The sequence below is a fragment of the Schistocerca cancellata genome, chromosome 9 (assembly GCF_023864275.1).
Source record: "Schistocerca cancellata isolate TAMUIC-IGC-003103 chromosome 9, iqSchCanc2.1, whole genome shotgun sequence".
NCBI classification, from domain to species: Eukaryota; Metazoa; Arthropoda; class Insecta; order Orthoptera; family Acrididae; genus Schistocerca; species Schistocerca cancellata.
The window spans coordinates 219,768,399-219,792,401 of NC_064634.1; the positions used below are offsets into that span (position 1 = coordinate 219,768,399).

The 24,003-nt window shown below is 43.2% G+C and overlaps 1 protein-coding gene across 1 annotated transcript in view; it reads right to left on the minus strand.

The window, feature by feature from the left end:
- Positions 1-227: 227 nt before the first annotated feature.
- LOC126100320 (cuticle protein 8) overlaps positions 228-24,003 on the minus strand; it is a 34,355-nt gene continuing 10,579 nt past the window's right edge. Inside the window, exon 3 of the mRNA XM_049910930.1 lies at positions 228-1,763. Within this exon, the coding sequence (XP_049766887.1) occupies positions 1,482-1,763 (282 nt within the window). The 3' untranslated portion in view covers positions 228-1,481. The remainder of the gene's footprint in view (positions 1,764-24,003) is intronic.

The window sequence follows — 24,003 nt, forward strand, 5'->3', positions numbered from 1 at the left end:
AAGTGGTATCGTGCCGTGTATACCAGGCTGTGTAGAAAACTAGATTGTATGTAGAAATGGTTAACCGTTACACAGATATCTTTTTTAAAGCCACGTTATTTCAACACCATGTTGGTATAACTAACTGTAATTGCCTCAGATCTGTTGGAGCAGTTCAGACGTGAGCATTACTTATAGATAATGCAAATAAAACAATAAATTAATCTTTTGATAATAACTTTATTTTACATTTGAAAAATAGACGTATAAAAATGAATAGCCTTGCTGTTTATGAAAACATGAATTATAATTAACACCTCCACATGAGTATGTCGCCTATGAGCGAAAGCTAATGTACAAACAACACCAACATGCATGCAGTATGAGTGGATGGGGCGAGCGACTGTTGGAGTAGGTAGGGCTGGTGGCGCCGTAGGAGGGATGATAGGGAATGGTTGAGGAAACGAAGGGCGCAGACTCCAAGCGGACACGGCGGCTCTGACACCTTCGACAGTACTTGTCACTCGGTTACAACACTGTGCACCATTTTAAGTTATATCGGAGGTTAGGTTGCGTTCGTTGTCCAGTATGAGACTAGAAAGTGTTACTGTGCGAATTACGTAATTGAGATTAAAATACAAGAGGAAATTAGATAGTGTTAAGGATTGGCGGAGTGTTAATTGATATGCAAATAGCAGAACAGACACTGGTTATGGTTATTTCTGCAACAAATCACCTCTTGGTCGACTTCCATCTTTAATTACAGTACGCTCAGCTACAGACATCGTATGTGAATGAATAGGGATGCAAAGAGAAGAAAGAAGTAAAGTTAAGAGAAAGGTAAAGGCAGTAAAATAAAAGTGTGTAGAAAAGTTGGTCGAACTTGCTGTAGAGACTAATGAAAGTGTGAAAGCAGAAACTATCAACTGGTCAAATTGCTTGCCATAGTGGTATATACGTATAATATATGAAAACTTTCCTCTCCACGGGTCTGCGTGTAGTTCAACTCGCGTCTATGACTAGAATGCACGTAGTGTAGATGATGTGTTCCTCCAAGCGACTCGTGTCTCAGTGTATCGTACAGATAGCATACGAATCGGAGGACTGAACATATCTGTTCCAGGAAAATTACGAGCACTGAAATGTTTGAAATTTGTCATTGACGTAGTTGTTCCCTAGAGGGAGTAGAAAATGTGACATCAGATTCTTGATTTTCTCACCAGACAGACACGTCCGTAGATTTCACTTTCTGTTGTGCACTCCACATATACATGAGTTCTAACTTTTGTTCATCCTCAGATGCGAGTAGTGGGGCTCAGAATAGGTTACGGGTGGAAAGATAGAGGTTAGATAAGAATCATCCAGCAACTGGATTATTGTCAACAAACTGCAGAAAATTGAGGTCCTTGTTGGTTAGGGAGAGGCCGTGTGACTGCGGAGCCTGCGCACTCCAGCGTAAGGTGAGCGACTAGGCAGAGGCGGCGCCGCCCGGTGGATGAGGCTTAATGGTAGCCGATGGGCGCGTGCGCCACGGCGACCGGCGCGTGCGCAACGGCGACGGCCGGAGCCACGGCCACGGGGTGCGCGCCGGGCGTGCGGTGCACGACGGCGTTGAAGCCGTTGTGGTCGTCCGCCTGGTACTCGACGGTGCGGGTGGAGCCGTCGGGCTCGACCAGCGAGTAGCTGCCCTTCACCACGTCGCCGTCGCGAGCCTCAGACTGCTGCTTGATGTCGCCGGTGTGCGCGTCGTGCACGCCGTAGTTGAACTCGTACTTCGGGTACGCCTGAAAGCAGAAGAACCCAGGGATGTATTCATGTTGGAAAGATTATTCAGTAAGCTCCTGTCTAACATAAAACAAGAAATCTGAATCCCTACCAGTTCAAACGGAAGTTCGAAAGCTAAAAAATAAAAAAAAAATAAAATAAAATAAAAAGTAAAAAAAAAAGAAAAAAAAGACTTTTGGGCAGTGTCCCTTCGATCTCATCAAGACACTCTTTTCAGTTGTGAGCCCACTGTGAGCGAGTAAGGGCGTCTAGAACAACAATGTCTCCCGCCAAATAGGAGGGCCCGCTGAGAGGCTTCGCCTTAATGAATGCAGCCCACCTAACACAACTGCCACGCAGTTCCTTCTTCATGGCAATTCTCAGCAGCACTATGCAGGGGCAGTGAAGACGCTCCTGCAGCCTTTTCGATGAGAAGTGTTCGATCACCCACAACACAGTCCTGATTGGCTCGTCCTGAGTATCATCTTTGTTCACATGAAGCGCTGGATACGAAGACAACACTTGGAACGCGCTATAGACCAGTGTAGAGAATTATAGGAAAGCAAAGGCGGCTGCTTTCTATGACGATGGTGCTGGAAATTTGGTATAACGCTCCGGAAAATGTCTAAGTCGGAGCGGCGACTAAGTAGAGAAGTACCTGGAAGGTGTACCGAAATGTGCAAAGAAAACAGTTTTGATTTTCACTGTGGTTTGCGTTTCGCGACCGATCGTTCCTCACTTTCCGAACAATCCTAGTATATAAATATCTATTAGGTTGATGCGTAAGTTTGTAGCGCTTTTGTTATGCATGTTGGTATTTCAGTTCCTGTGGGTTTATTTATCGATTGTCAATTTTTTTTTGGTAGTTCACCGTTACTGTTTGAGTCTAATATTATCATCTTGTCATTTCTAGGTAGTGAGTGGAGCTGGGCCACTAGAAAATGGAGAGCCAAGTGAAGAAATCGAAACATTTCCGATATATTCTTCTGTTTGAGTTCAGTGGAGGGGTGACAGCGGTGGACGCAACCAGAAACATATCCACCGTGCGTGGGGATAATGCCACTGAACAGAGCATGGAATGAAAGCGGTTTTCTCGTTGTAAGGAGGATCGTTTTGACTTTAGCGAGCCTTCACGTTCACAAGGCGTTCGGGGTTTGATGCAGATCGATTAAACGTGTTGGCTCACAAATTATCCACATTAGTGTGGTCGAGCACTGGCAAATGTGATGAACTGTTCTACCACGCGGCTGCTACGGTCGCAGGTTCGAATCCTGCCTCGGGCATGGCTGTGTGTGATGTCCTTAAGTTTAAGTAGTTCAAAGTCTAGGGGACTGATGACCTCAGATGTTAAGTCCCATAGTGCTCAGAGCCATTGGAACCAGTTTTTGATCATTCTACCATCATGCGGCATTTACATGCAATGGAGAAGGTTCAAAGATATTGCTCTAATCCAAAATTATAAAAATCAGCAGGTGACTGCACGTGCATCTCTGGTTGACTCTTAAACAGCTCCGACCAGCCTGTTCTGTATTCTTACTGGTGACGAGAAATTGTGTCTTCATGCTAACATAAAGGAAAGGAACGAATGACTGAGCTGAAATAGAACAGGAACTCTCCATGCAAAGACCTGCGTTCATCCACAAAAGCTATTGTTATGCATCTGGTGTAACAGCGACGATGTGGTGTGCTGCGAATTGCTTTCCTGAACTGTAACCATCACTGCTGACATTTCTTGTCTGTCAGACGCAACCCAAGAATAACGACCAGGAAAGCTGCGTAAAACGATGCTACTCCACGATTAACGCCAGCCCGCATTCTAATAGACTGACCAAAAGCACTATACAGGAGTTGGGTTTTCCGCACCCGCCTTATTCGCCTGATCTTGCGCTCTCAGATTTTCACACTCTCTATGGAACAACCTTCAAGGAACTTCCTTTCCGAATGGAAATGCGCTCCGAACAAAGTTCGACGAGTTTTTCGCCTCAAAATCACTTGATTTCTACAGATTCCAAAATCCCAGCTTTGACAGACTGCTGTCAATAGTTAATGACTAAAGCCCCTGTTGTGTGTATCTGCTGTTTTTAAATTTATGGGAAAGCGCTACGAACTATGCACCAACCCAATAGATTCAGGGGCTGAAAAGTTCTGTCACACGGCAAACAGTAATGTTTGCTGTAAGACTATGTTGTTTTTGTTGTGATCTTCAGTCCGAAGTTTGGTTTGACACTACTATGCTGCTCAATCCTGTGCAAGCCTCTTCATCTCCGAATAACTGCTACATCCTTCCCAATCCGCTTACTGTATTCACCTCTTGGCCTCCTCCTATGATTTTTAACCCCCACTTGCCCCTAATACTCAGTTTGTAATCTCTTCATGTCTCAGAATGCGTCCTATCGACCGAAACGTTCTTTTACTCGAGTTGTGCCACAAATTTTGTTTTCTCCCTAATTCTGATCAGTACCTGCTCATTAGTTACGCGATCTACTCATGTAACCTTCAACATTCTTCTGTAGCACCACATTTCAAAGTCCTTATTCTCTTCCTGTCTAAACTGTCAATGTCCATGTTTCACTTCCATACGTAGCTACAATGAAGACAAATACCTTCATAGAAGACTTACTAAGACTTAAATCTGTATTGGATGTTAACAAATTTCCTCAGAAACGCTTTTCTTCCCATTACCAATCTACATTTTATGTCCTCTCCTACATCATTTATTTTGCTGCCGAAAAAGCGGAAGTCCATTACTTTTAGCTTCTCGTTCCTAATCTAATTCCCTGAGCATCATCTAATTCAATTCGACTTCATTCCATTCTCCCGTTTTTGCTTTTGTTGATGTTCGTCTTATATCCTCCTTTCAAGATGCTGTCCATTCCATTCTATTGCTCTTCCAAGTCCTTTGCTATTTCTGACAGAATTGCAATGTCATCTGTAAACCTCAAAATTTTGTATTTCTTCTCACTGAACTCCAACTCTAAATTTTCCCTCGGTTTCCTTTACTGCTTGCTTAATGTACAAATGAATAACATGACAGACCCTAACTCACTCTCTTCTCAAGTTTATGAGGTGTACTAATGTACTATAAATGGGACTAAGTATGTACAGATATCAGAAATATTTTCTTTTAAAAAATATGTTTGTAATCGAGTAAATATTAAGCAAGTATTAATTGAAAGGCAGCAGGGAAAACTGAGGAGACAGCAACTTTCATTTTTTAAAGTATTTACTTGATTAAAATTACATGGCATAAATGTGAGTAGCACCAAGCAGTATTGGTGGAGAAATCAACACACAATCTTTTGTTTGCGATTGTCTTTTAGAAGAATTTATAGACACAGGAATTCTATTATAAACAGCATATAGTTCTGTGGAGATGAATCGAAATATTTGTATCTCTGAAAACTGAGAGAGTTACAAGTTTATAGACGAAAACGACCTTTGGGTTGAATGCAAGGAACAGCTGGAAGAATTACTATAGCTCCGTAGCATGGAATCCATATAAAATGTAAAACAAATTATTATTTCAAAACCGCGAAGACATGTTGATAAAAGAATTCTCTATTCATTACAGTTCTGACCACGCCCACACATAAAGATAGAACCTAACTGACATAATACGAATGTTATAGATCTTTTTTAGCAGATTTTACTATTGACTGTCAATGAATTTTCCTGTTGGCGACAGTGGCGCAGGATGGCTTGTATTTTATTTGACATGACAGTAAGGAAGTTGTGCCGTTGGCCGTTGTAAGTAATTATATAACTTCTGAAGACAGGAACTTACAAACTGTTAGTACATGGATCATTATTACATCAGCAGCTCTTGGTCTTTTCGAAGTACCACTTTTTTCGAATACTTGCTGGCTGTAGGGCACCACTTGCATCTAAACTAGGAGCGTCTCATCACCACCCGACAAGCTTGGCATTGGCATTTAGCAGCTTGTTTGCAGTAGGTTACTTTGATTCCCAGTGCAACCTTGTGGGACCTTGCGCTCAGATCGGCTGAAACTTCACTGACTAGAATTTAATCCCGTGTCGACATGAAGGTCCTCAGAGAGTATACAGCCCAAATGATTTAAGGAAACAAATACTTCCTAAATCGGGATCTTTAGACTTGTTTACGCAGTCTACCCCTCGTAACTACGACGGCATTCGCTTAGATAAAAACTTCATAACTTCGATCGATAAAATCATTAGGTTCACTTTAATTCCCTAACAGTGTTTACGCGACAACTGAGCAAACTATGGACGTAAAATTTGCGGATTAAGGGGAGAAACACCAGAGCTGAACAAGAAAACAAGGTATTCGACAAAACACAAAAGTCGCGGATTAATATGCTAGGAGAAGCTAAAATTAATTTGTCATATGGAAGGAAGTATCACCTTTGCCAGTTCTTTGTCCTCCAACGAGCGGTCAACACTTTCAGTACTTCAAATATTCTTTCAGTCGTAAATTAAGACAATCGCAAAATTCATTTGCTGTCTCTCTCTCTCTCTCTCTCTCTCTCTCTCTCTCTCTGTCTGTCTGTCTCTTTGTATTTTACACTCCAGCAGTCGGCATCATTGTTAATGTAGAACTGACTATTAACAACTTACGTTATTGTTACTGTACGACTTTAAATAGAGTCAAAATTCTCTAGTAATCCTGGCGAGGAGAGTTACACTGTACGTGAGATGGTGACATCGAGCTCAGTTGCCCCTTCACGCTACGCGGAGAGAGTAAGCTATATGCAGAAACCATGCTTCGCTCTCTGCCTTTCATTTCCATGTCTGTTGTTAATACAGCACAGACACTATCCTGCATAAGATACCACTTTTATAGAGACTGCTTCCACGGAGGGAAGAAACAGTACCTCAGTCTCAATCAAATCAAACTATATGATACCAAAGACCTTTTTAAACCTCAAACATGTTGGATATGTACCAGGTCAGAGAGGTAGGTCAGATGTGAAATGACAATAGCTGGTCCGACGTAACCACCTCCCACCATGACTAAACTGTTCCATGCTTACCTATCAGTACGTTTCCGGACAGGGCTTCCAATTTCAAAATATTATCTACTAACTGCTACCTACAAGTCCTAGAAGTTTGTAACGGGAATTTCCGAACATCCCGATTATGAAAACTGAAGCGAAGAATGAAAAATTGTACCAAGGCTGCGATTGGAATCTGGGTCTCCTGCTCATTGGGCAGATGCGCTTCAAGTTAATGGGGAGTACCAAGTTGGCTGATACGTGAATGGGAATTTGGATTAGGGAGGGAGTCGTGCTGTGGTAGTCCCTGAAGATGTACAAAGCCGCTGTGGCTTAGTGGTTAGTTCATGTACCTCGTGAGCAGGAGGCCGAGGTTCGAATCCAGGCCATGGTACAAATTTTCATTCGTCGCTTCATTCTGCATACACATGCCCAGTCTTATTATTTCACTGTGTCCACTGGAGAGGATTCTGAGTGAGTGGTCAGCCGTAACAGTGTGCACGGAATAGCCCTGCATTGTGTAATACTCTTCCTAGTTCTAGCAACCGGTCGTAAGCGTAAAGTGCGACGTGTTCAGCTTGAGCTGTTCAGAGAAGCGAATAGCGTGACACGTTATGCGGCTCTTAGCGGCTGCAAGGACTGTGTCGTAGCACAGATGTCTCGGGAAGGAGCGGCGGCGCAGGCGTGCAACAGACGCTCGCTGCGTGCCTGAGCCCGCGGCGACTGCTCGGTCGCAGGGTACTTTCACAGCCGCGGATGGCTGGACGTGTCGGCAAATATGGAGGAGGACGGGAGGACGGGACGCACGGCGGGCGACCTGCTGCTACACGTCGGCTCGGGAGGCGCTCCTGTTGCAGCCAGCACACTGCGCAGGAGCCGGTCGAAATGGGAAGGGGGCCATTCTCTCTCTCTCTCTCTCTCTCTCTCTCTCTCTCTCTCTCTCTCTCTCCCTTTCTTCATTTTGTTTCTCCTGCCGCGAGATAGCATCTTCATTTGCCTGAATTTCCGCGTCACCACAATTCTAACGGCTAGTTTACACGACGACTTTAAGTTGAGAAACTCATTTCGTGAAACCAGTTTAACGAAACTGATTTCGTGTACAACAGTAGACACAGCGACACTAGCGTTTCGTCGTCTTTTGAACGCCAAAGTTGTCTTTCGAATCAAGTTTTGCCAGTTGCCCGAGGAGCGGTGGAGTTTTAATGCTTGTCTGCATGAAATGTGTACTAAGAAAAGAATAAGATACGTGAGAAAACTCTATCGGGTTTCCAGCCACATCAATATATATATATATATATATATATATATATATATATATATATATATATATATATATATATATATATATTCAAATGAGTGTGAAATGTTATGGGACTTAACTGCTAAGGTCATCAGTCCTTAAGCTTACACACTACTTAACCTAAATTATCCTAAGGACAAACACACACACTCACACCAATGCCCAGGGGGGACTCGAACCTCCGCCGGGACCAGCCGCACAGTCCATGACTGCAGCGCCATAGACCGCTCGGCTAATCCCGCGAGGCGTTTTGTGTTGTAAACAACTTGACACGGCTCGAAGCCCGAAAGAATTTTATCAGAAAGAATTTTATCAGTAAATACCGTGCTTTCGGATAAGTTACGTGTTTGGATTCCCGACAGGATCAAAAAGATGTCACCTCGGTTGTCCAGAGACATTACTGCAAGAAATTATTTTAAATGGTCAAACAAATTATTTCAGCCATCTGAAAATGACACCACAACAGTTCGCGTGCCTTCTTTATTGATGTGACAAGGAAGAAAGGTACTATAATGTGAAAGTATTGTTGGCACTATTGAAACTACACATTACGTCGTTTTTTTTTTTTTTTTTTTTCATGTGGGTATTCATATCCATCTCTGCAATAGATGCGCTTCTAAGGGAATGAATCATCAAGTTACTTGTCGTCAGATCGTCCTTGTTCAAGTTGCGTAGGATGGCCTCAAGTGCAGTGTCGTTGCTTGTTTCTGTAGCCAACACCGTTGGAATCCAACGAACATCTATGTACAGAATAGATACCCATGAAACGAACAATGTACTGCATTCCTCCCTTCATAGTTACTCGTAACTTTGGTACGTGTTACGGACGCAACTCCTAACCCCAAACCACGGGCAACTACTAGTTTCATGTCACCAAAGCTAGAACAACTCGAAACTGTGTAGTTTCGTCAGCGATTCAGGCAGCAGCGTAATGGCCAGTAGTGCAGTTTCGATACTTAGTTTCGCAACCTTTAAATCATTGAACGCAGTCCCTATCGGTCCACTCTTACAAATTCTAATCCTTTATTATTAATCGCTACTGATTTCTTCTCCCTCCTCCGTTACTCTGAACAATCACATAATGCGAACGTGTGCTAGATAATAGTTCCTGCAACTGACAGTATACGTAATATCTCTGAACATATAGAGATAGAGTGATTTCTTTCAGATGACACGTCCTAACTTCATAAAAGATGGAAAAATAAAAATACTGTGAATTTCAGAATTTACTTCAGGTTGAATCGTGATAGGTGAACTGTATTTAGGTACGTGAACGAAACAGCCAAGAAGATGTGAGATTTCAAATAAACTTTCTTTCGTCTTTATTTGAAAACGTGATCATAATTCACATTTCACCCAACTTAATAAGCCCTCATAGCCCAACATTCGTTTTCAGTTAGGTTGCTTCTTAGCGCTTTTTTGAGAAGCGGTATTAGTGCATTTCAGTGCGTCAGGATACAGAAGATACAGTGAATCACTTAACGCTCATATACATACAATTAAGGTGAATATAACCATTTGAGGATAACTGTGTTGGTGTCATCGAAAGTCAAGTTTAAATCACGAGGGACTACCTGGTCTCCAACAGTAGTCCACCAGCGACTTGACGGTATACTTGTGGTACCAAATGTTTTACCCCCTTTCCTATTCCAGTCACGAATGGCTCACAGAAGAATGATTGTCAGCAAAACTTCGTATCGGCTCTAAGTCGTCCCTTTTTCTCGTTGTCACCTTTTCGCGACAAGTATGTAGGAGGCAATTATATGTTGCCACACTCTTTTTGGAAAGTATTCTCTCGGAACTTGAATAGAAAACATCGTCGTGGTGCACAACGCCTCTCTTGTGGCATCTGACGCTGGAGATTGTTGAGCATTCCATAACGCTCCAGCGTCGAGAAAACGATTTCGTGACGAAACGTGCAGCTTTTCGTTGGATCTTTCCTATCTCAGATATAAGTCCTACCTGGTAAAGATCTCAGAATGATGAACAACACTTGCTAATCATTCAAATGGTTTTTTTGTAAGCCACTTGTTTTGCAGATGAATGATATTTCCTTAAGATTTTCTCAATAAGAGATTATTTGTTTTATGTAGTCATTCCACCTTGGGCCGCTCCTAGTGGTTACTCTAGGGAGGTCAACATTTGATCATGGTTTTAAGGGAGATTACCACTACCTGACCACGATTTAAGGGAGGTTCCAGGGAGATCTGGTCGCAATTAATTTCAACTGCACAACTACGTCGTATTATCTTAGACAGGTTGACAACGGGGATGTAAATATAAACATCTGGCATATACTGCTTAGGTTTGCTCTATTATGTCATACGGTATCATATTTTGGGGCAACAGCACAAACAGAGAAAGTTTTCAGAGTGCAAAAGCATGTAATATGACATTTGTGGTGTAAATCCAAAAATGAATATTACACTCAAGCGTTCTAAATGTGTTTGTTGTTTTAAGTTTTTGCCACACGTAGAAGAATCCTCTCACTTTTGGGTCTATGGAATGAAAAGTAAATATAATGTAATCTAAGCAAAAGTGATCTGTTCGTCGCATATAATATGCATATCGTAATAAAATTCAAGAAATTTGCGTTCGCACACACACACACACACACACACACACACACACACACACACACACAATATATATACTCTATATTATAATAAAAATTGATTTCAGTCATCAACTCTGACTTAATCAATTCTAAGCTGCTGATGTTTCTATGATCCGTCCACTTATTGCTCATAAGGCACAAAAATCTTTCTAAGTGTTGCGGAATGTTACTGTGAAATGTAGATCAATTGAGAATAACGAAACGAGTGTGTCTGAACATCAACATCTCTGATCGTCTTTACCGAGTCCTTGTTACTTCCATGTGTCATTTCTGCCACAGTTGCTGACTAGTATGAGGCGAGAGCATCCGTGGACTGCCAGTGCTGACCGAGAAACAGCTGAATATCCCCCTCTCACGACCTCTCTAGATGCGTTTTGACTATGTCATTCGGTCTGCCTTCTCGCATTTCCTTATACCAAACCTTCTTCTTTCCACAGAAGTACGAACACAAAACAGCGATCTGTCGGTCATGAAACTTGAACTATAGAAAGTACTCCGTGGGATTACTGTTTGCGAAAGAGATCACTGACGGAATATTCGGTAGAAACAGGCGGTCAATAAGCGAGCCGTGAGGATTATAGAAATACTACTGTAACACGCGAGATCCTGGGAAAAGCGGGAGAGTTGTCCACACTAGGTTACTCCAACATATTTTCCGGTACCGTAGTAATTGTCAGCAGTAATTTGTCGCCTATAGTGTAATCGAACCAACAGTGGAACTCTTCGTTTAGTAATCCGCAGTACGTTACATTTATTTACGTCCTGGAAAAAACTGCAGGTGTTTCCCGTTTTTAAGAAAGGCCGTAAGACAGATCCACAAAATTATAGACCTATATCGTTGACGTCAATCTGTTGTAGAATTACGGAACATGTTTTATGCTCAAGAATTATGACGTTTTTGGAAAATGAGCTTCTCCTCATAAATATCAACAATCAACATGGATTGCGCCAACAGAGATCCTGCGAAACTCAGCTCGCACTGTTCCTCCATGAGATCCACAGCGCAGTGGACAACGGCGCGCAGGTTGATGCCACGTTCCTTGATTTCAGGAAGGCGTTTGACACCGTCCCGCATTACCGTTTAATGAAAAAAATACGAGCTTACGGGGTGTCGGAGCAGACCTGTGATTGGATTCAAGACTTTCTTGCAGATAGAACTCCACACCCCGCTCGTAACAGAACAAAATCGACAGATGTTAAGGTAATATTCGGAGTACCATAGGGAAGTTTGATAGGATCCCTGCTGTTTACACTGCATATGAATGATCTAGTACAAAGCGTCGGATGCACTCCAAGGTTATTCGCAGATGAAACAGTTACATATATCGAAGTAGAAATGCCAGAAGTTTGTAAGAATTTGCAGAACGACCTTCAGAGAATTGATGAACGGTGCAGATTTTGGCAGTTGGTCCTGAACTTAAATAAATGTAACACTACTGTAATAAATGTACACTACTGTACAGCTACACTACTGATGACATACAGCAGGAGACAGCGTCTACCGTAAAATATCTAGGCGTAATTGTCCAGAGCGACCTTAAGTAACCGTAACTATCCAGAGCGACCTTAAGTAGAATGGCCACATAAAACAGATAGTGGTAGAAGTAGACACGAGACTCGGATTCATCGGAAGCATCTTAAGGAAATGTGACTCATCCACGAAAGAAGTGGCTTATAAGGCGCTTGTTTGCCTGATTCTTGAGTATTGTTCATTTATCTGGGATCCCTATCAGGTAGGACTGATAGAGGAAGTAAAGAAGATCCGACGAAGAGTGGCAAGTTTCATCACTGCGTCGTTTAGCTGGCGTCAGAGCGTTACGGAGATGCTAACTCCACTGGCAGGCGTTACAAGAGAGGCGTTGTGGATCACGGAGAGATTTAATATTGAAATTCCGGGACAGCACTTTTCGGGAAGAGTCGGACAACATATTACTTCCCCCCACATACATCTCTCGTATTGACCACGACGAGAAAATTCGAGAAATTAGAGCCAATACAGAGGCTTACCGATAGTCATTCTGGCCACGCACTATTCGCGAATAGTTCAAATGGCTCTGAGCACTATGGGACTTAACATCTGAGTCATCAGTCCCCTAGAACTTGGAACTACTTAAACCTAACTAACCCTAGGACATCACACACATCCATGCCCGAGGCAGGATTCGAACCTGCGACCGTAGCGGTCGCGCGGTTCCAGACTGAAGTGCCTAGAACCGCTCGGCCACACCGGCAGGCTATTCGCAAATGGAGCAGTGTTGGAGGGATCAGATAGTGATACCGAAAGTACCCTCCGCCACAAACCATTAGTTGGATTGCGGAGTATGATGTAGATGTAGATTTATATCAAATGCCAATCCCTGCACCAGGTGCCGATCTTCCGCAGCTCTTCCTGCACTTAGTGCCATTCTCTCGACGTTGCAACCTCCCTACAGACGACAGCAGCGTTTACGAATGGAGTCGTGGAGCCTCTCACGTAATCCACTAGATGGATCTTTAGTATAAGTTATAAAAGCGTACTTCACCAAAAAGAGTGGAATTTATCACCCTGGCTTTAACGATTCTAAATGAAGTGACAGGGTTGTTGGTAGGTGAGGAGAAAAGTACAGTGTGGATGCCGGGAGAGATCCTTGTTGATTACCGAGTGGGGGTCAAAACACTGTGTGTGTGTGTGTGTGTGTGTGTGTGTGTGTGTGTGTGTGAATCAGCGGCGGGCACCGCGACAGGTCCGAGAAGAGCCCGCGCCCACCCTGGCGAAAGTGACGGCCGAGCAGCGGCTGCCACTGAGCTACAAACCTTGAGCCGCTGCTCGACTTTCTCACCGCTATCGAGCGCCGACCGCTCGCCTCACTTTAATTATGCCCTGGCCGGCGTACGCTCGCTTGCAAATCCCAACTGGAGCACAGCTCTTCCCGCTCTGAAGATCAGCATTTAAAGGCAGCCGTCTCGGGTAGTTTCAGTTGCTCCCATACAAGCCTACGCTATTGATGTTCTTTATTTTGGATCCTCTTCTGTTCCAAGTTCACCTGAACACATTTCGCCACTACTGTGGAATCATGTGTAAATGGTTTCTATTTGTTCTTCTACATCGCTGTACGAACTTATTTCACATTATTTTTGTAGTGGCGAGGGCACATAGATGCCGTTCCCACTGACCGTTTTTCCAATGCCATCTTTGTCTTTCCATGCTGTCTAAAACTTTCAGATGGTGCAACTCTATCTGTTTACGAAAATTTAATGCACCAATGATCTGACTCGAAAATTAAGGTGCTGCCACACTAGATAACGATCCGCTATTATGAAACAATGTACTTTGTGGGTGTACAGTACGTCGATAGTCACCACATGTGCCTTATTATGAAGACTTGAGCGCTCGGTAATCTACAGCTATTAATAAACAACATTAAATACAGCTGTGTGAAGTGGATGTAATAAGAGAATACCACAATAATGAGAACAGTAGTTCACTATTCTCCGCAACAAGCTAAAAATTTCAAATATTTCTATGATTCGTGGCACTCACAGGATGATGAATGAATAAATAAAAAATATACAAAGCGCCATGGTTGCGGCAAAGTCTCTAGATGTGATTTCATTGAATGAAAATATTTCCACTGTCGCTCATGGATGGAATTACAAATATCTTTTTAATCCCAAGCCAGAATTCAGCCATAATACGTCATGTCGTGATAAATGATATACTAGAAATACGCAGTTGGTGACACAACAGAAGAATAAGTGGCCAAAGGGATTGTCATCAGTCATGCGGAGCAAAAAACTCGAACATCGTTACAAGACGTATTCTTCTGTTTGGAAAACTACTTGATCACTGTGATAACACTCACTGTCGGGTGGATGAAGTGGTCGTCACCGAAAACTCAGGCCACATTTCACGGTTCACAGCTGGAATTACGGCTGAAAATCGTGTCTACCAGTCGCGCATCACTGTAGTAGCATTGCGACATTTATATCCTTAATTACATGAGGTGATCCTAACACGTTGATTACACAGTCGTTGGGTGCCATCTGGCCTCTAGCAGCGTAACTGATCTCTCTTTTGACGCTTTCTGCTGTCAAGCACCGACAGAGTTCCATAATAGTAATAGACGTACATCTAACGCAGCTTTTCTGCGAGAGCAGCCCAGCAAACATGCCTGTTATCGCTCTTCAACTTTAATCATTTACACTTCACATCCGCTTACCTACTCCCCGTTAGTTTCGTAATACATGCATTCTTTCTTCAAGGCCTTGCGGATTAAACAAACAATATTCTTTGCATTTGGAGACATTCGTAACTCGCAAACAAAAACTTGTTTCTGACGTCTAGCTGGAATCGTCAAGGATAGAGAATTCAGAAGTCCTCCAATATGTGAGGAGACACTGTGAGAATTTTTCAGTGCCAAAAAGTGTGAACTTTTTCGACAAAAAACAGCGTTTTGCTATGTGTAACTGAGTTAGAAATTCTGTGAATCAATCTGGTTATCGTTATTTACAGTTCTAGCCCCTGCGGCCAGTAGCTAGCGTAAAGTTCAATATCAGTAAAATTTGGTTGTATTTATTTGAAAAAAATGTTGATATGAATTTTAATTCAAATTTTCTTACTTTTTTAACAGTAAACACAGTTAGCATGTGTCAACAGGAAAGATGGAATGAACAAAAGCGTTCAACGACAGATGGAGCGCATGCTCGCAGTGGAGCAAGGATGTCGAGGGAAATCGGCTGCGGCCTTTGGCAGGAACCATCCCGGCGTTTGCCTTAAACGATTTGGGAAATCATGGACAACACCTTCCCAAACTACTTCGCCGCCTCTCTCCGTCTGCCAGCACAACAACCAAACGAGGGAATATTTTGCCTACTGGGGGCCCGATTTCGACAAGAGCAGGTCTTAAATTCCTGTCGATCTCATTTATTTTCGTTTTGCGTGACTTTCGTTAACGTCAATCCCGGTTGGTTTCTATAAAAGAACGCCACCGAGTTCGTTCCCACATGTTCCTTCATCAGAGCTTGTGTCCTGTCATTAACTACTACTTCGTCAAGGGGTGATTAAACGCTAATCGTCTTGCCGTCACTCAAAACTATTCTTTTCCTTGTTAATTAGTCTCATCCCAGAAAAAACTCTAGGCTAGCTCTGAGACGCTGACACTTTTCCACCAGTATCGATTTACAGTGGCCTGAGATGACCGCTTTCTCCGCATATTCACTTCTGAGACAGGTATTTCTCTCCCCAACATATTTGAACAGCACTATTGTGCTCTTAACAACTCTTTTATTGAATCACAATAGTTAACCCAGTGGAAGTCTATTTGTATCATTTAGAAAAGTCTGCACAAATCTCGAAACAGATTCACTTCGCCAACTGATCCGTTGTTTGCAAGCACAGACTGTACCGGAGACACTTGTGCAGAGGTTGGGACGGCGGTTCACACCTCTTCGCTGCTCTGCGCACCTCTCACCGTGCCTCAGGGTGAATGTGGGCCGGCGCCGAGCTGAAAGACCAGTTGTACACTTCTCGTCTACCAACCACACCCGTAGGATGTTTTGAACTCCCGATGCCCGCTCGTGGGAGGACAAGAATTTCTTCTAATCTAAGCGAGGCTTTCCCCAACACTTGCACACCAACAGACATGTAGTAACAACATCTATCACGTCCATTCTGCAGTGATTTCTTTGTAAAATATGCAACACATTAGATAACTGATTTGCGAGATGATACTCACAAAAATTACACATACGTCTCCCAGGGCTTCGTAGAGTTTTGTATGTATATTTCACAGACTTCATATTCTTTATCATGTTCCTATATTCGTTCATAGACAGGAGTTTATACATGACCAGGTCCGCTGCCAACAACAGCGCGAAGCAGGAATATCAGATCCAGTCGTCACTGTGGTAGACCTATACGGCCATCTGATTCCGAATATACGATACGATATATGCGACACATGCATGCATGTGCAAAGGAACTTTGCATCGTAATTAGAATAACACAGGCACTGCAATATCGTACTTATCTGCCGATACTGGGAAAGAGACTTTCAAGTACAACGCATGACCTGTACGTGCATATACATAATGGATGTACTAGTACAGGTCGTATTGTTGGCGACATATGGAACTTTGGGGCTGGCCGTGAGTGGTGCACGGATAGCCAATAGTAAGGCGACGTCACGCTATGAGCGGGAAATCCGGATTCGAGTTTAGGCCCAGCACAAATTTTCATTGTCTTCATTCCATTCTGCAGCTGATGGTTGTCCTTATTCGTAATTGCGAATGCGTTAAATGATTCCGAAGACGTCAGGTATCGCGGTCAGTCACTCCAGACGATAACCGTTGTCACTCAGTTACAGTTGCGACTCAATTTGAGCATTAGTTTCGGTGGATAATTAAGGAACCAGTTATTACAGACAAAACTACTATTTTCACACAGTAGTGGCATTTTGGTATCTAAACTTTTCTGTAAGGGTCACTGCATCGTTGGTTTGAAGAAAATCAGATCGATTCGTCAGAGTTGGCCGCTCAAAGGTGGGACTTGCTTCTGACTGAACATTGTTCAAATGAAGAAGAGATTCACATCACGTTCTGGTAAGTTCTCTGTAAAACTGAACCAAAGAGTATTGTCCATGCTTCAGGAGAAATGTAGACAAATCGCGCTTTACATCCATCGTCAGGGGATGATCGTAACACTAGCAGAAGAAAGTCCTAGTTGTTACACATTGCATATAGCGTAAAAATCTTTTCTTTTCTCATTCCCCCACCCCCACCTTCATCCCCATTCCCTCCTCCACCTGCTCTCCATCACAATAAAATTAACATAACGAGCTCAGTATAAGGGTCGAATCAGAGTATCCCTGCTGAATCTGATCCCAGGGGAGAAGTCGAAGCGTGGGCTAGAAGAAAAAGAAGACAAAAGCGATATGATCTAATCGGCCAGAACATTTTACTTTCGTTAGGTCAAAGTGAAACTGTGGCAACAAGTATGAAGATGCGCAATATAGGTGACGGTGAACTACATATCATGGTCTCAGTCCTCAAACGCCAAACAGCAAGACACTTTATTCTGCAGAAAATGGTATAAATCTGAAGATAAGACCGGCAACATTTGGGCGTATCGTCTTGACGGTTAATTTGTGTAGTCCAGTTGTGATCCTACGCGCTTGCTCTTGGGTTCCCGCAAGGCCGCGTTCGCAACAGTTCTTGCATCCTCAAGTTGCCTCTGGCACTAACTGGAGCCTCCAGAGACCTCACGTTGGAGTCAGTGGCCGGCAGGGTTTCACTGGCGGCGTGTTCCGGGCGCGTGTCCAGCTCGCTCGGGCTGGAACACTTTTGCCGCGCAGCGGAGAAACCTGTCCCTGTGCCGGCGCTTCCTCCGCCAAGAAAGCGATCGCCGCGCGTCCTTCCTCTGCCGCTGGCTACGTTCTCGCTTTCCTCGGTCCCACTCCTGCCCTCTACTATTCCAGGAAAGCGGCTGCTGGTCAGGAGTATCCTTAGGTTCACCTCTGGAGCATCCAACAGGCGATACGCAGTCATATTTACATCTGGGTATACATGATAAGTAGACAGGATCTAAACGAATGAGGAGCTGGACTTAATGTCTAGCAACGATGAGATCGTGACAGTCGATGCATAACCTCAAACAGGAGAACGATGGAGATGGAAACTAGCCGCGGTATTTTCAGTACCACCCTCCTGGAATTCCCCTCAGATCATGAGAGGAATTTAGAGAAAATCTACACGTAGATGTCTTCATAAATGGGAGTATAGTAACTGAACGATTGAACCGCCACATGTGATCAAACATGATGCGGCGATAAAAGACGACTGAAGAAACAGACAATTAGGCAACTGGTACTTCGAATGCATAATAACTAACGTTTTAGAGTTCGCGGGCAACGGCCTTGCCGCAGTGGATACACCGGTTCCCGTGAGATCACCGAAGTTAACCGTTGTCGGGCGTGGTCGGCACTTGGATGGGTGACCATCCAGGCCGCCATGCACTGTCACCGTTTTTCGGGGTGCACTCAGCCTCGTGATGCCAATTGAGGAGCTACTCAACCGAATAGTAGCGGCTTCGGTCAAGAATACCATCATAACGACCGGGAGAGCGGTGTGCTGACCCCACGCCCCTCCTATCCGCATCCTCCACTCAGGATGACACGGCGGTCGCATGGTCCCGGTAGGCCATTCGTGGCCTGAAGACGGAGTGCTTTTAGAGTTCGCAGTACGTCGCCAACGCACAGTAATCAAATATGGCACAGTCTGAAATTCGTATAGTCTACGCATCCCTGGTTGTTTCTGTATGCACCATGCACTTCAGCACGTAAGTCTACCATCTCATGACCGATGAAATTTGTCCTGACAGAAGCTAGAAATGATGTTACAGTGTCTGAAACAGAAATCAGGACCTTGCGAGATATTTCGAGTACCTTCTGTAGTTGACAGAACAGCCTTTATTTCAAAATTACTCTAACTTTTGAGTTTTCTTTATGAACCTCTTTGTTATCTGAAATGGTACAGCAAGAGTAGACTACTCTAACCACTAGGATGAGGAACTATAGGTCGTATGCTGCATATAGATAACTAAGGTGAAGACTATCTATATAGTTGTCAGACTTCACAAGTCTTTAAACTAACATCGCAAAAACAACACAGTATCGAAATGTGTTCAATGCTTGAACACAATACCTCTACGCTTGATGTATTCAAATGGCCTCCACAGGATTTGCCGCAAGTCACTATAAGCACGGGGGTAGTGGTGACTGTTCCTGTTGCCCACTTTATAGTTTTCTGCGTTTTATAGTTCCCTGCAGCCTCCGCTCAATGTGAGTCAAGGGCGCTGCTCTAATAAATAGGCAGCTAAACAGGCGACAAATTCAAAGGCTTGCACCACCCTATTAACAATATTATATTCTGAGTCATCGTACCGGTTAAATAACTTCTACATTTGATGGCTGGTAGGGGTGGGGGGTGGGCGTTAATGTAGTTGAGGGTAACTTGTTGGTTTTCAGATATCTCTACGAATTTGGCACGCGTTGCGGCGTCCCTGACTCAGTAAAACAGCTGACACAAGATGCGTTCTGCGGGCATTGTACTGGTGTTTTCTAATTACCGTCGAAAGGCTGACAACGCTGCTGCTGGAGGGAGGAGAAAATCTTGGCTGTGAAGTTGTTTTCTAGCCGTAGTGTAGCTAAATTACATGGAGAGAACGAAAGATGTCGTTTACCACAAGGAAATAGGTGGGGAAAGAAATAGAGGAAACAGCTGGAGAAATGTATACCCACCAAAGCATATCGATCCGACAACAAATCATGAATGGGCTATAAAAGCCTGAAACTTCATGAACATAATATTGACCACTGTCTGTACATATTAAAGTAATAAAACCATAGACATATATGATACTTATGTTTCCTTTCGAAACGACAAACGGAATACAGAGGTTCTTACGATATGAGTAATTATGGACGCTACTATAGAGGCAAATGATTAAAAATTATCTAAAAACTAACGAGCTTGTCGCTTTAAAGCGATATGAAATGTAACGAGCATGTAAGGTCAGTTTCTTGGGAGACCACTAGAAAAGCGTATAAAAGAGACGGCGCACAAGACTCTGTCTTGAGTACTGTTCGAGTGCTTAGAATCCGCATCAGTAAGACGTCGAAGCAATTCTGGGCCGGGCTGCTGGATTTGTTACCGATAGGTTCGATTACTACCCGAGTATTGCGGAAATGTCACATGAACTCGAATTTGTATCTTTAGAAGGAAGTCGAAATCAAGGTTCATGCGGAAGCATATAGACACTCGTTTTCTCATCGCTGTATTTGTGAGTGGAACAAGAAGAGATATGACTAGCAGTGGCACAAGGTTCCCTTCGCCATTCACCATATGGTGGCTCGAGAAATATGTATGTAACCGCAAACATACTATAGTATTTGAACTGGGTCCTCAGTGTACTAGTGACAGACACACCACTGGCCTCAGGCTTTCATTTTAGAGCGTGAGAAGATAACAACAGAGCCAGGAGATAAGCGTAAGAGAAACACGTCAGCGTTTTGTGATCTTCAATATTCATGTTGACCAGCGGCAAGGGAATTTCACTTCACCTGTGTGGCAGCATCGTAAACAGCTAATAAATATGGATTGGTAATCGAAAGTAATGCGAATGCACATTATTTATAAAGTTCCTTCTCTTGTCATTCTTAGTCATATTAAGCTGCAACAAACACAACGGTGACTATTATGGACAGTCCTGCTGTAGCCACCGCTGCAGACACTCCAGACGTTCAGCGCGACTGTTGCCGAGGCAGTTACGAGTCAGTTATCGACCACACAGCGCGCCGGCACAAACGACTTGGCTGTTACGGAGCTCCGCCGCCAGCAGTAAAGACGCTGAGTGGTCGTCCCGCTGCCACACGCTAATACCCCACCGTGCAATCTCCTATCACCATTCCTCTGCTTCTCTCTTTGTGTCTTCATTCCAGTGGTGCCCCGTCAATCACTCTCTCTCCGTCACTCGCACACCTACCTCACTTTCGAACGTTTACAGCAGCCATAACGCCTCCAGTCGGTGGGCGAACGAGATGGCGCGATTGCAACACAATCAGCACGCTTTCAGCAGAACGGCGTTTCAAACTCCCGTTCGTTCATCCAGATGAAGGTTTCCCGTGATTTCCAGAAATCGCTTCGCCAAATAGTGATTTGATTTAAAAATAACAAGGCCGATTACTGTCAATATCAATGAAATTCACCAACAGCCGTGTATATTAATATGTTATTTTATTTTATTTTGAAGACTACCAGTTTCAGCATTCCACTATGCCACTTTCAGGCCCCATATGCATCTTTCCAATCAAGTCTTCTAATGAAGCACTAGTGTAACAATTGAATTCACGATGTCCGTGATTTATGGTTCTATATGGCATTTTTTTTTTTTTTTTTTAATTTGGAGAGATACATATTAGACCTGAAGGTGGCACAGTGAAATGATGACACTGGTAGAATTAAAAATAAAATAAAATAACATCTTAATATACACGCCTGTTGGTCAGCTTCATTGATATTGACAGTTACTTAACCAGCCGAGGTCCCGTGTCCATGACGGACCAACATCAGCCGATATCTGTCCGCAGTCCGAGAGTACAGTCTTTCTTTAATTACACAGTTGTCGACGAAACGATGAAGCATAATATTCCTTTCTTCTGTAACACCTGTCTACTGCAGAGGGAAAGAGACGTCTAGACAGTCAAAGTTAGCCCACTAAAGCGGTACGCTTCTAACAACCGGCATTGATTTGCAAATGTATTTTCCCGAATGTGTTTCTTTGAGTTTCTGTTTGGCGTTCACAGATGTATCTACAACCAGTACATAGGACATAAGTACTCTAGTATAGTTTGAAATTACGAAAGAAACATAATTGCTTGTGATGTACAAATTTTTCCAAGTCATCAACCTGAACAGTGGTGGAAGATGACGACAGTGTTTAGAAGGCATTACTTCGGTTACAACAAAGAATCAGATTAACTTGAAAACTGTTTTACTGAAATTGAAACATTAGATTTGAAATATATCTCCTGCTACCTACGATAAGTAATAAAACACAGAAGAGATATGTTCTTGTAATTAAATTCATTTCACTTTAGTTGCAATGGAAAGACATATTTGGCAAGGAAGCTATATGAAATTCATGTGCGAGAAAGAGAGAAATAACACTAAACAGAACGGATGGAACAGACAGTGTTGTGTGACCTTATGAAGACCTGTCAGTAGCTCATAGCAAAAGCAATGAGACCTGGGAAATGGACTTACGTACTGAAATTAGAGGACAATTTTTTGAAATGAAGAAGGGAAAAATAGGAAATTTTAACATCTCTTTACCAACTGGGCAAGGATGGAGGAGGAAATCTTGGCTGTGCATTTGTTTTCTGGCCGAACTACAGTTACATTACGTGGGTCATGTGTACGGGGTACAGATTGTCTAATCACAAGAAAATAAGTTCAGAAAGGAACAGAGGTAACACCTGGAGAAATATGTACCGGCCAAAGCGTATTGATCTGGCAAAGAATCAGCAATGGGCGATAAAAGCCTGAAAATTCGAGAAAGTAGTGCTAAGCAATGTCTGCAAATATTAAAGTAATAAAATAACGTACATATGTAATACTTCTATACTTGTGTTTCCTTTCAAAATGAGAAATGAAATACAAAGGAAACTGAATTATTGCACATTATTAGGTACGGAAACGAATGAAAAACTAGAAACAAAAGAACTTAATATAAGCTAGCAACGAAGAAATGTAACAATATCGATGAGAATGGGAAACTCATTTGGAGATAATGGACAATTACTCATGAAATAAAAATGCGATATAGTTCAAAATAAAGCACAGTTAAATAGACAAGGGGAATGGAGGTGGATCACGATGGCGTTGGATCCGAGTGGACAGCAGAAACAGTCATCTGGCTGATTTCCGACGTGTAGTAAGAGGAGGAGAAAAGAAAACGCGTTATGATGAGTCTGCTGGTAGAAGCCTTGCTTTCCAGAGCATCCTTCCAATAATATGACGCGAGAAGAGGCCAAGACTCATCAGATCATGACTCATACAGCCACAGAATTATTCTATAAGCTTTCAAGTGTAACATATCTAGTCATCAAGTGGAATTCTAGCTACTCGAGCTATAGGGAGCTCCTGCAATCACTGAGAACTGTGCTTCACTGTGAACGATACTCTACTTAAATATCACGGAAAGTAACAATGACGTGCTGAGGGCCTCAGGTATTGCGCATGAAGGCGTTCTTAGAGGTCTGATAAGTTCATTAACTTAGGATACTACAGCAGGAAGATCTGATGCTGTGCATACTAAAATCACGAAGACATTAAAGTCTTACGCAGTCAAACACTGAGAGGCTTTCTGCCACTTCATCACTTCCCCTTCTGCAGGATTCGACGATGTCAGAGCACTGGAGCTAAGGAGCGAAGCTTCACTACTCCTTGCGCCAATAGCTGACATGTTCGCAACATCCCTAGAAATGAAGAAATGAAACAGTACGGACACAGATGTGGAGAAGAGCCTTATGACCTACTAATACTTAGACAAGATAAGCACGACAGTCTTAGGAGACACCGCCTGCACTTTTGATAATGGCTTCATTTCTACAGGGAAGAGGACCCACAAGTTTCTTCAGGTATGCTGAATCCTTGTCAATTCACTCACAGATGACTCCGCGGAGCTTCCCAAAGGCGAGGATGCTGACTGCAGCCGATCTTCCAAATACTCCGGAACATCTTCTTTCGGATTAAGATTGGATGACTCAGCAGCCCAGTTGAGGGCGGATGGCGTGCCTGAGTGTTCGTCATACCGGGGACGTTCACATGCAGCT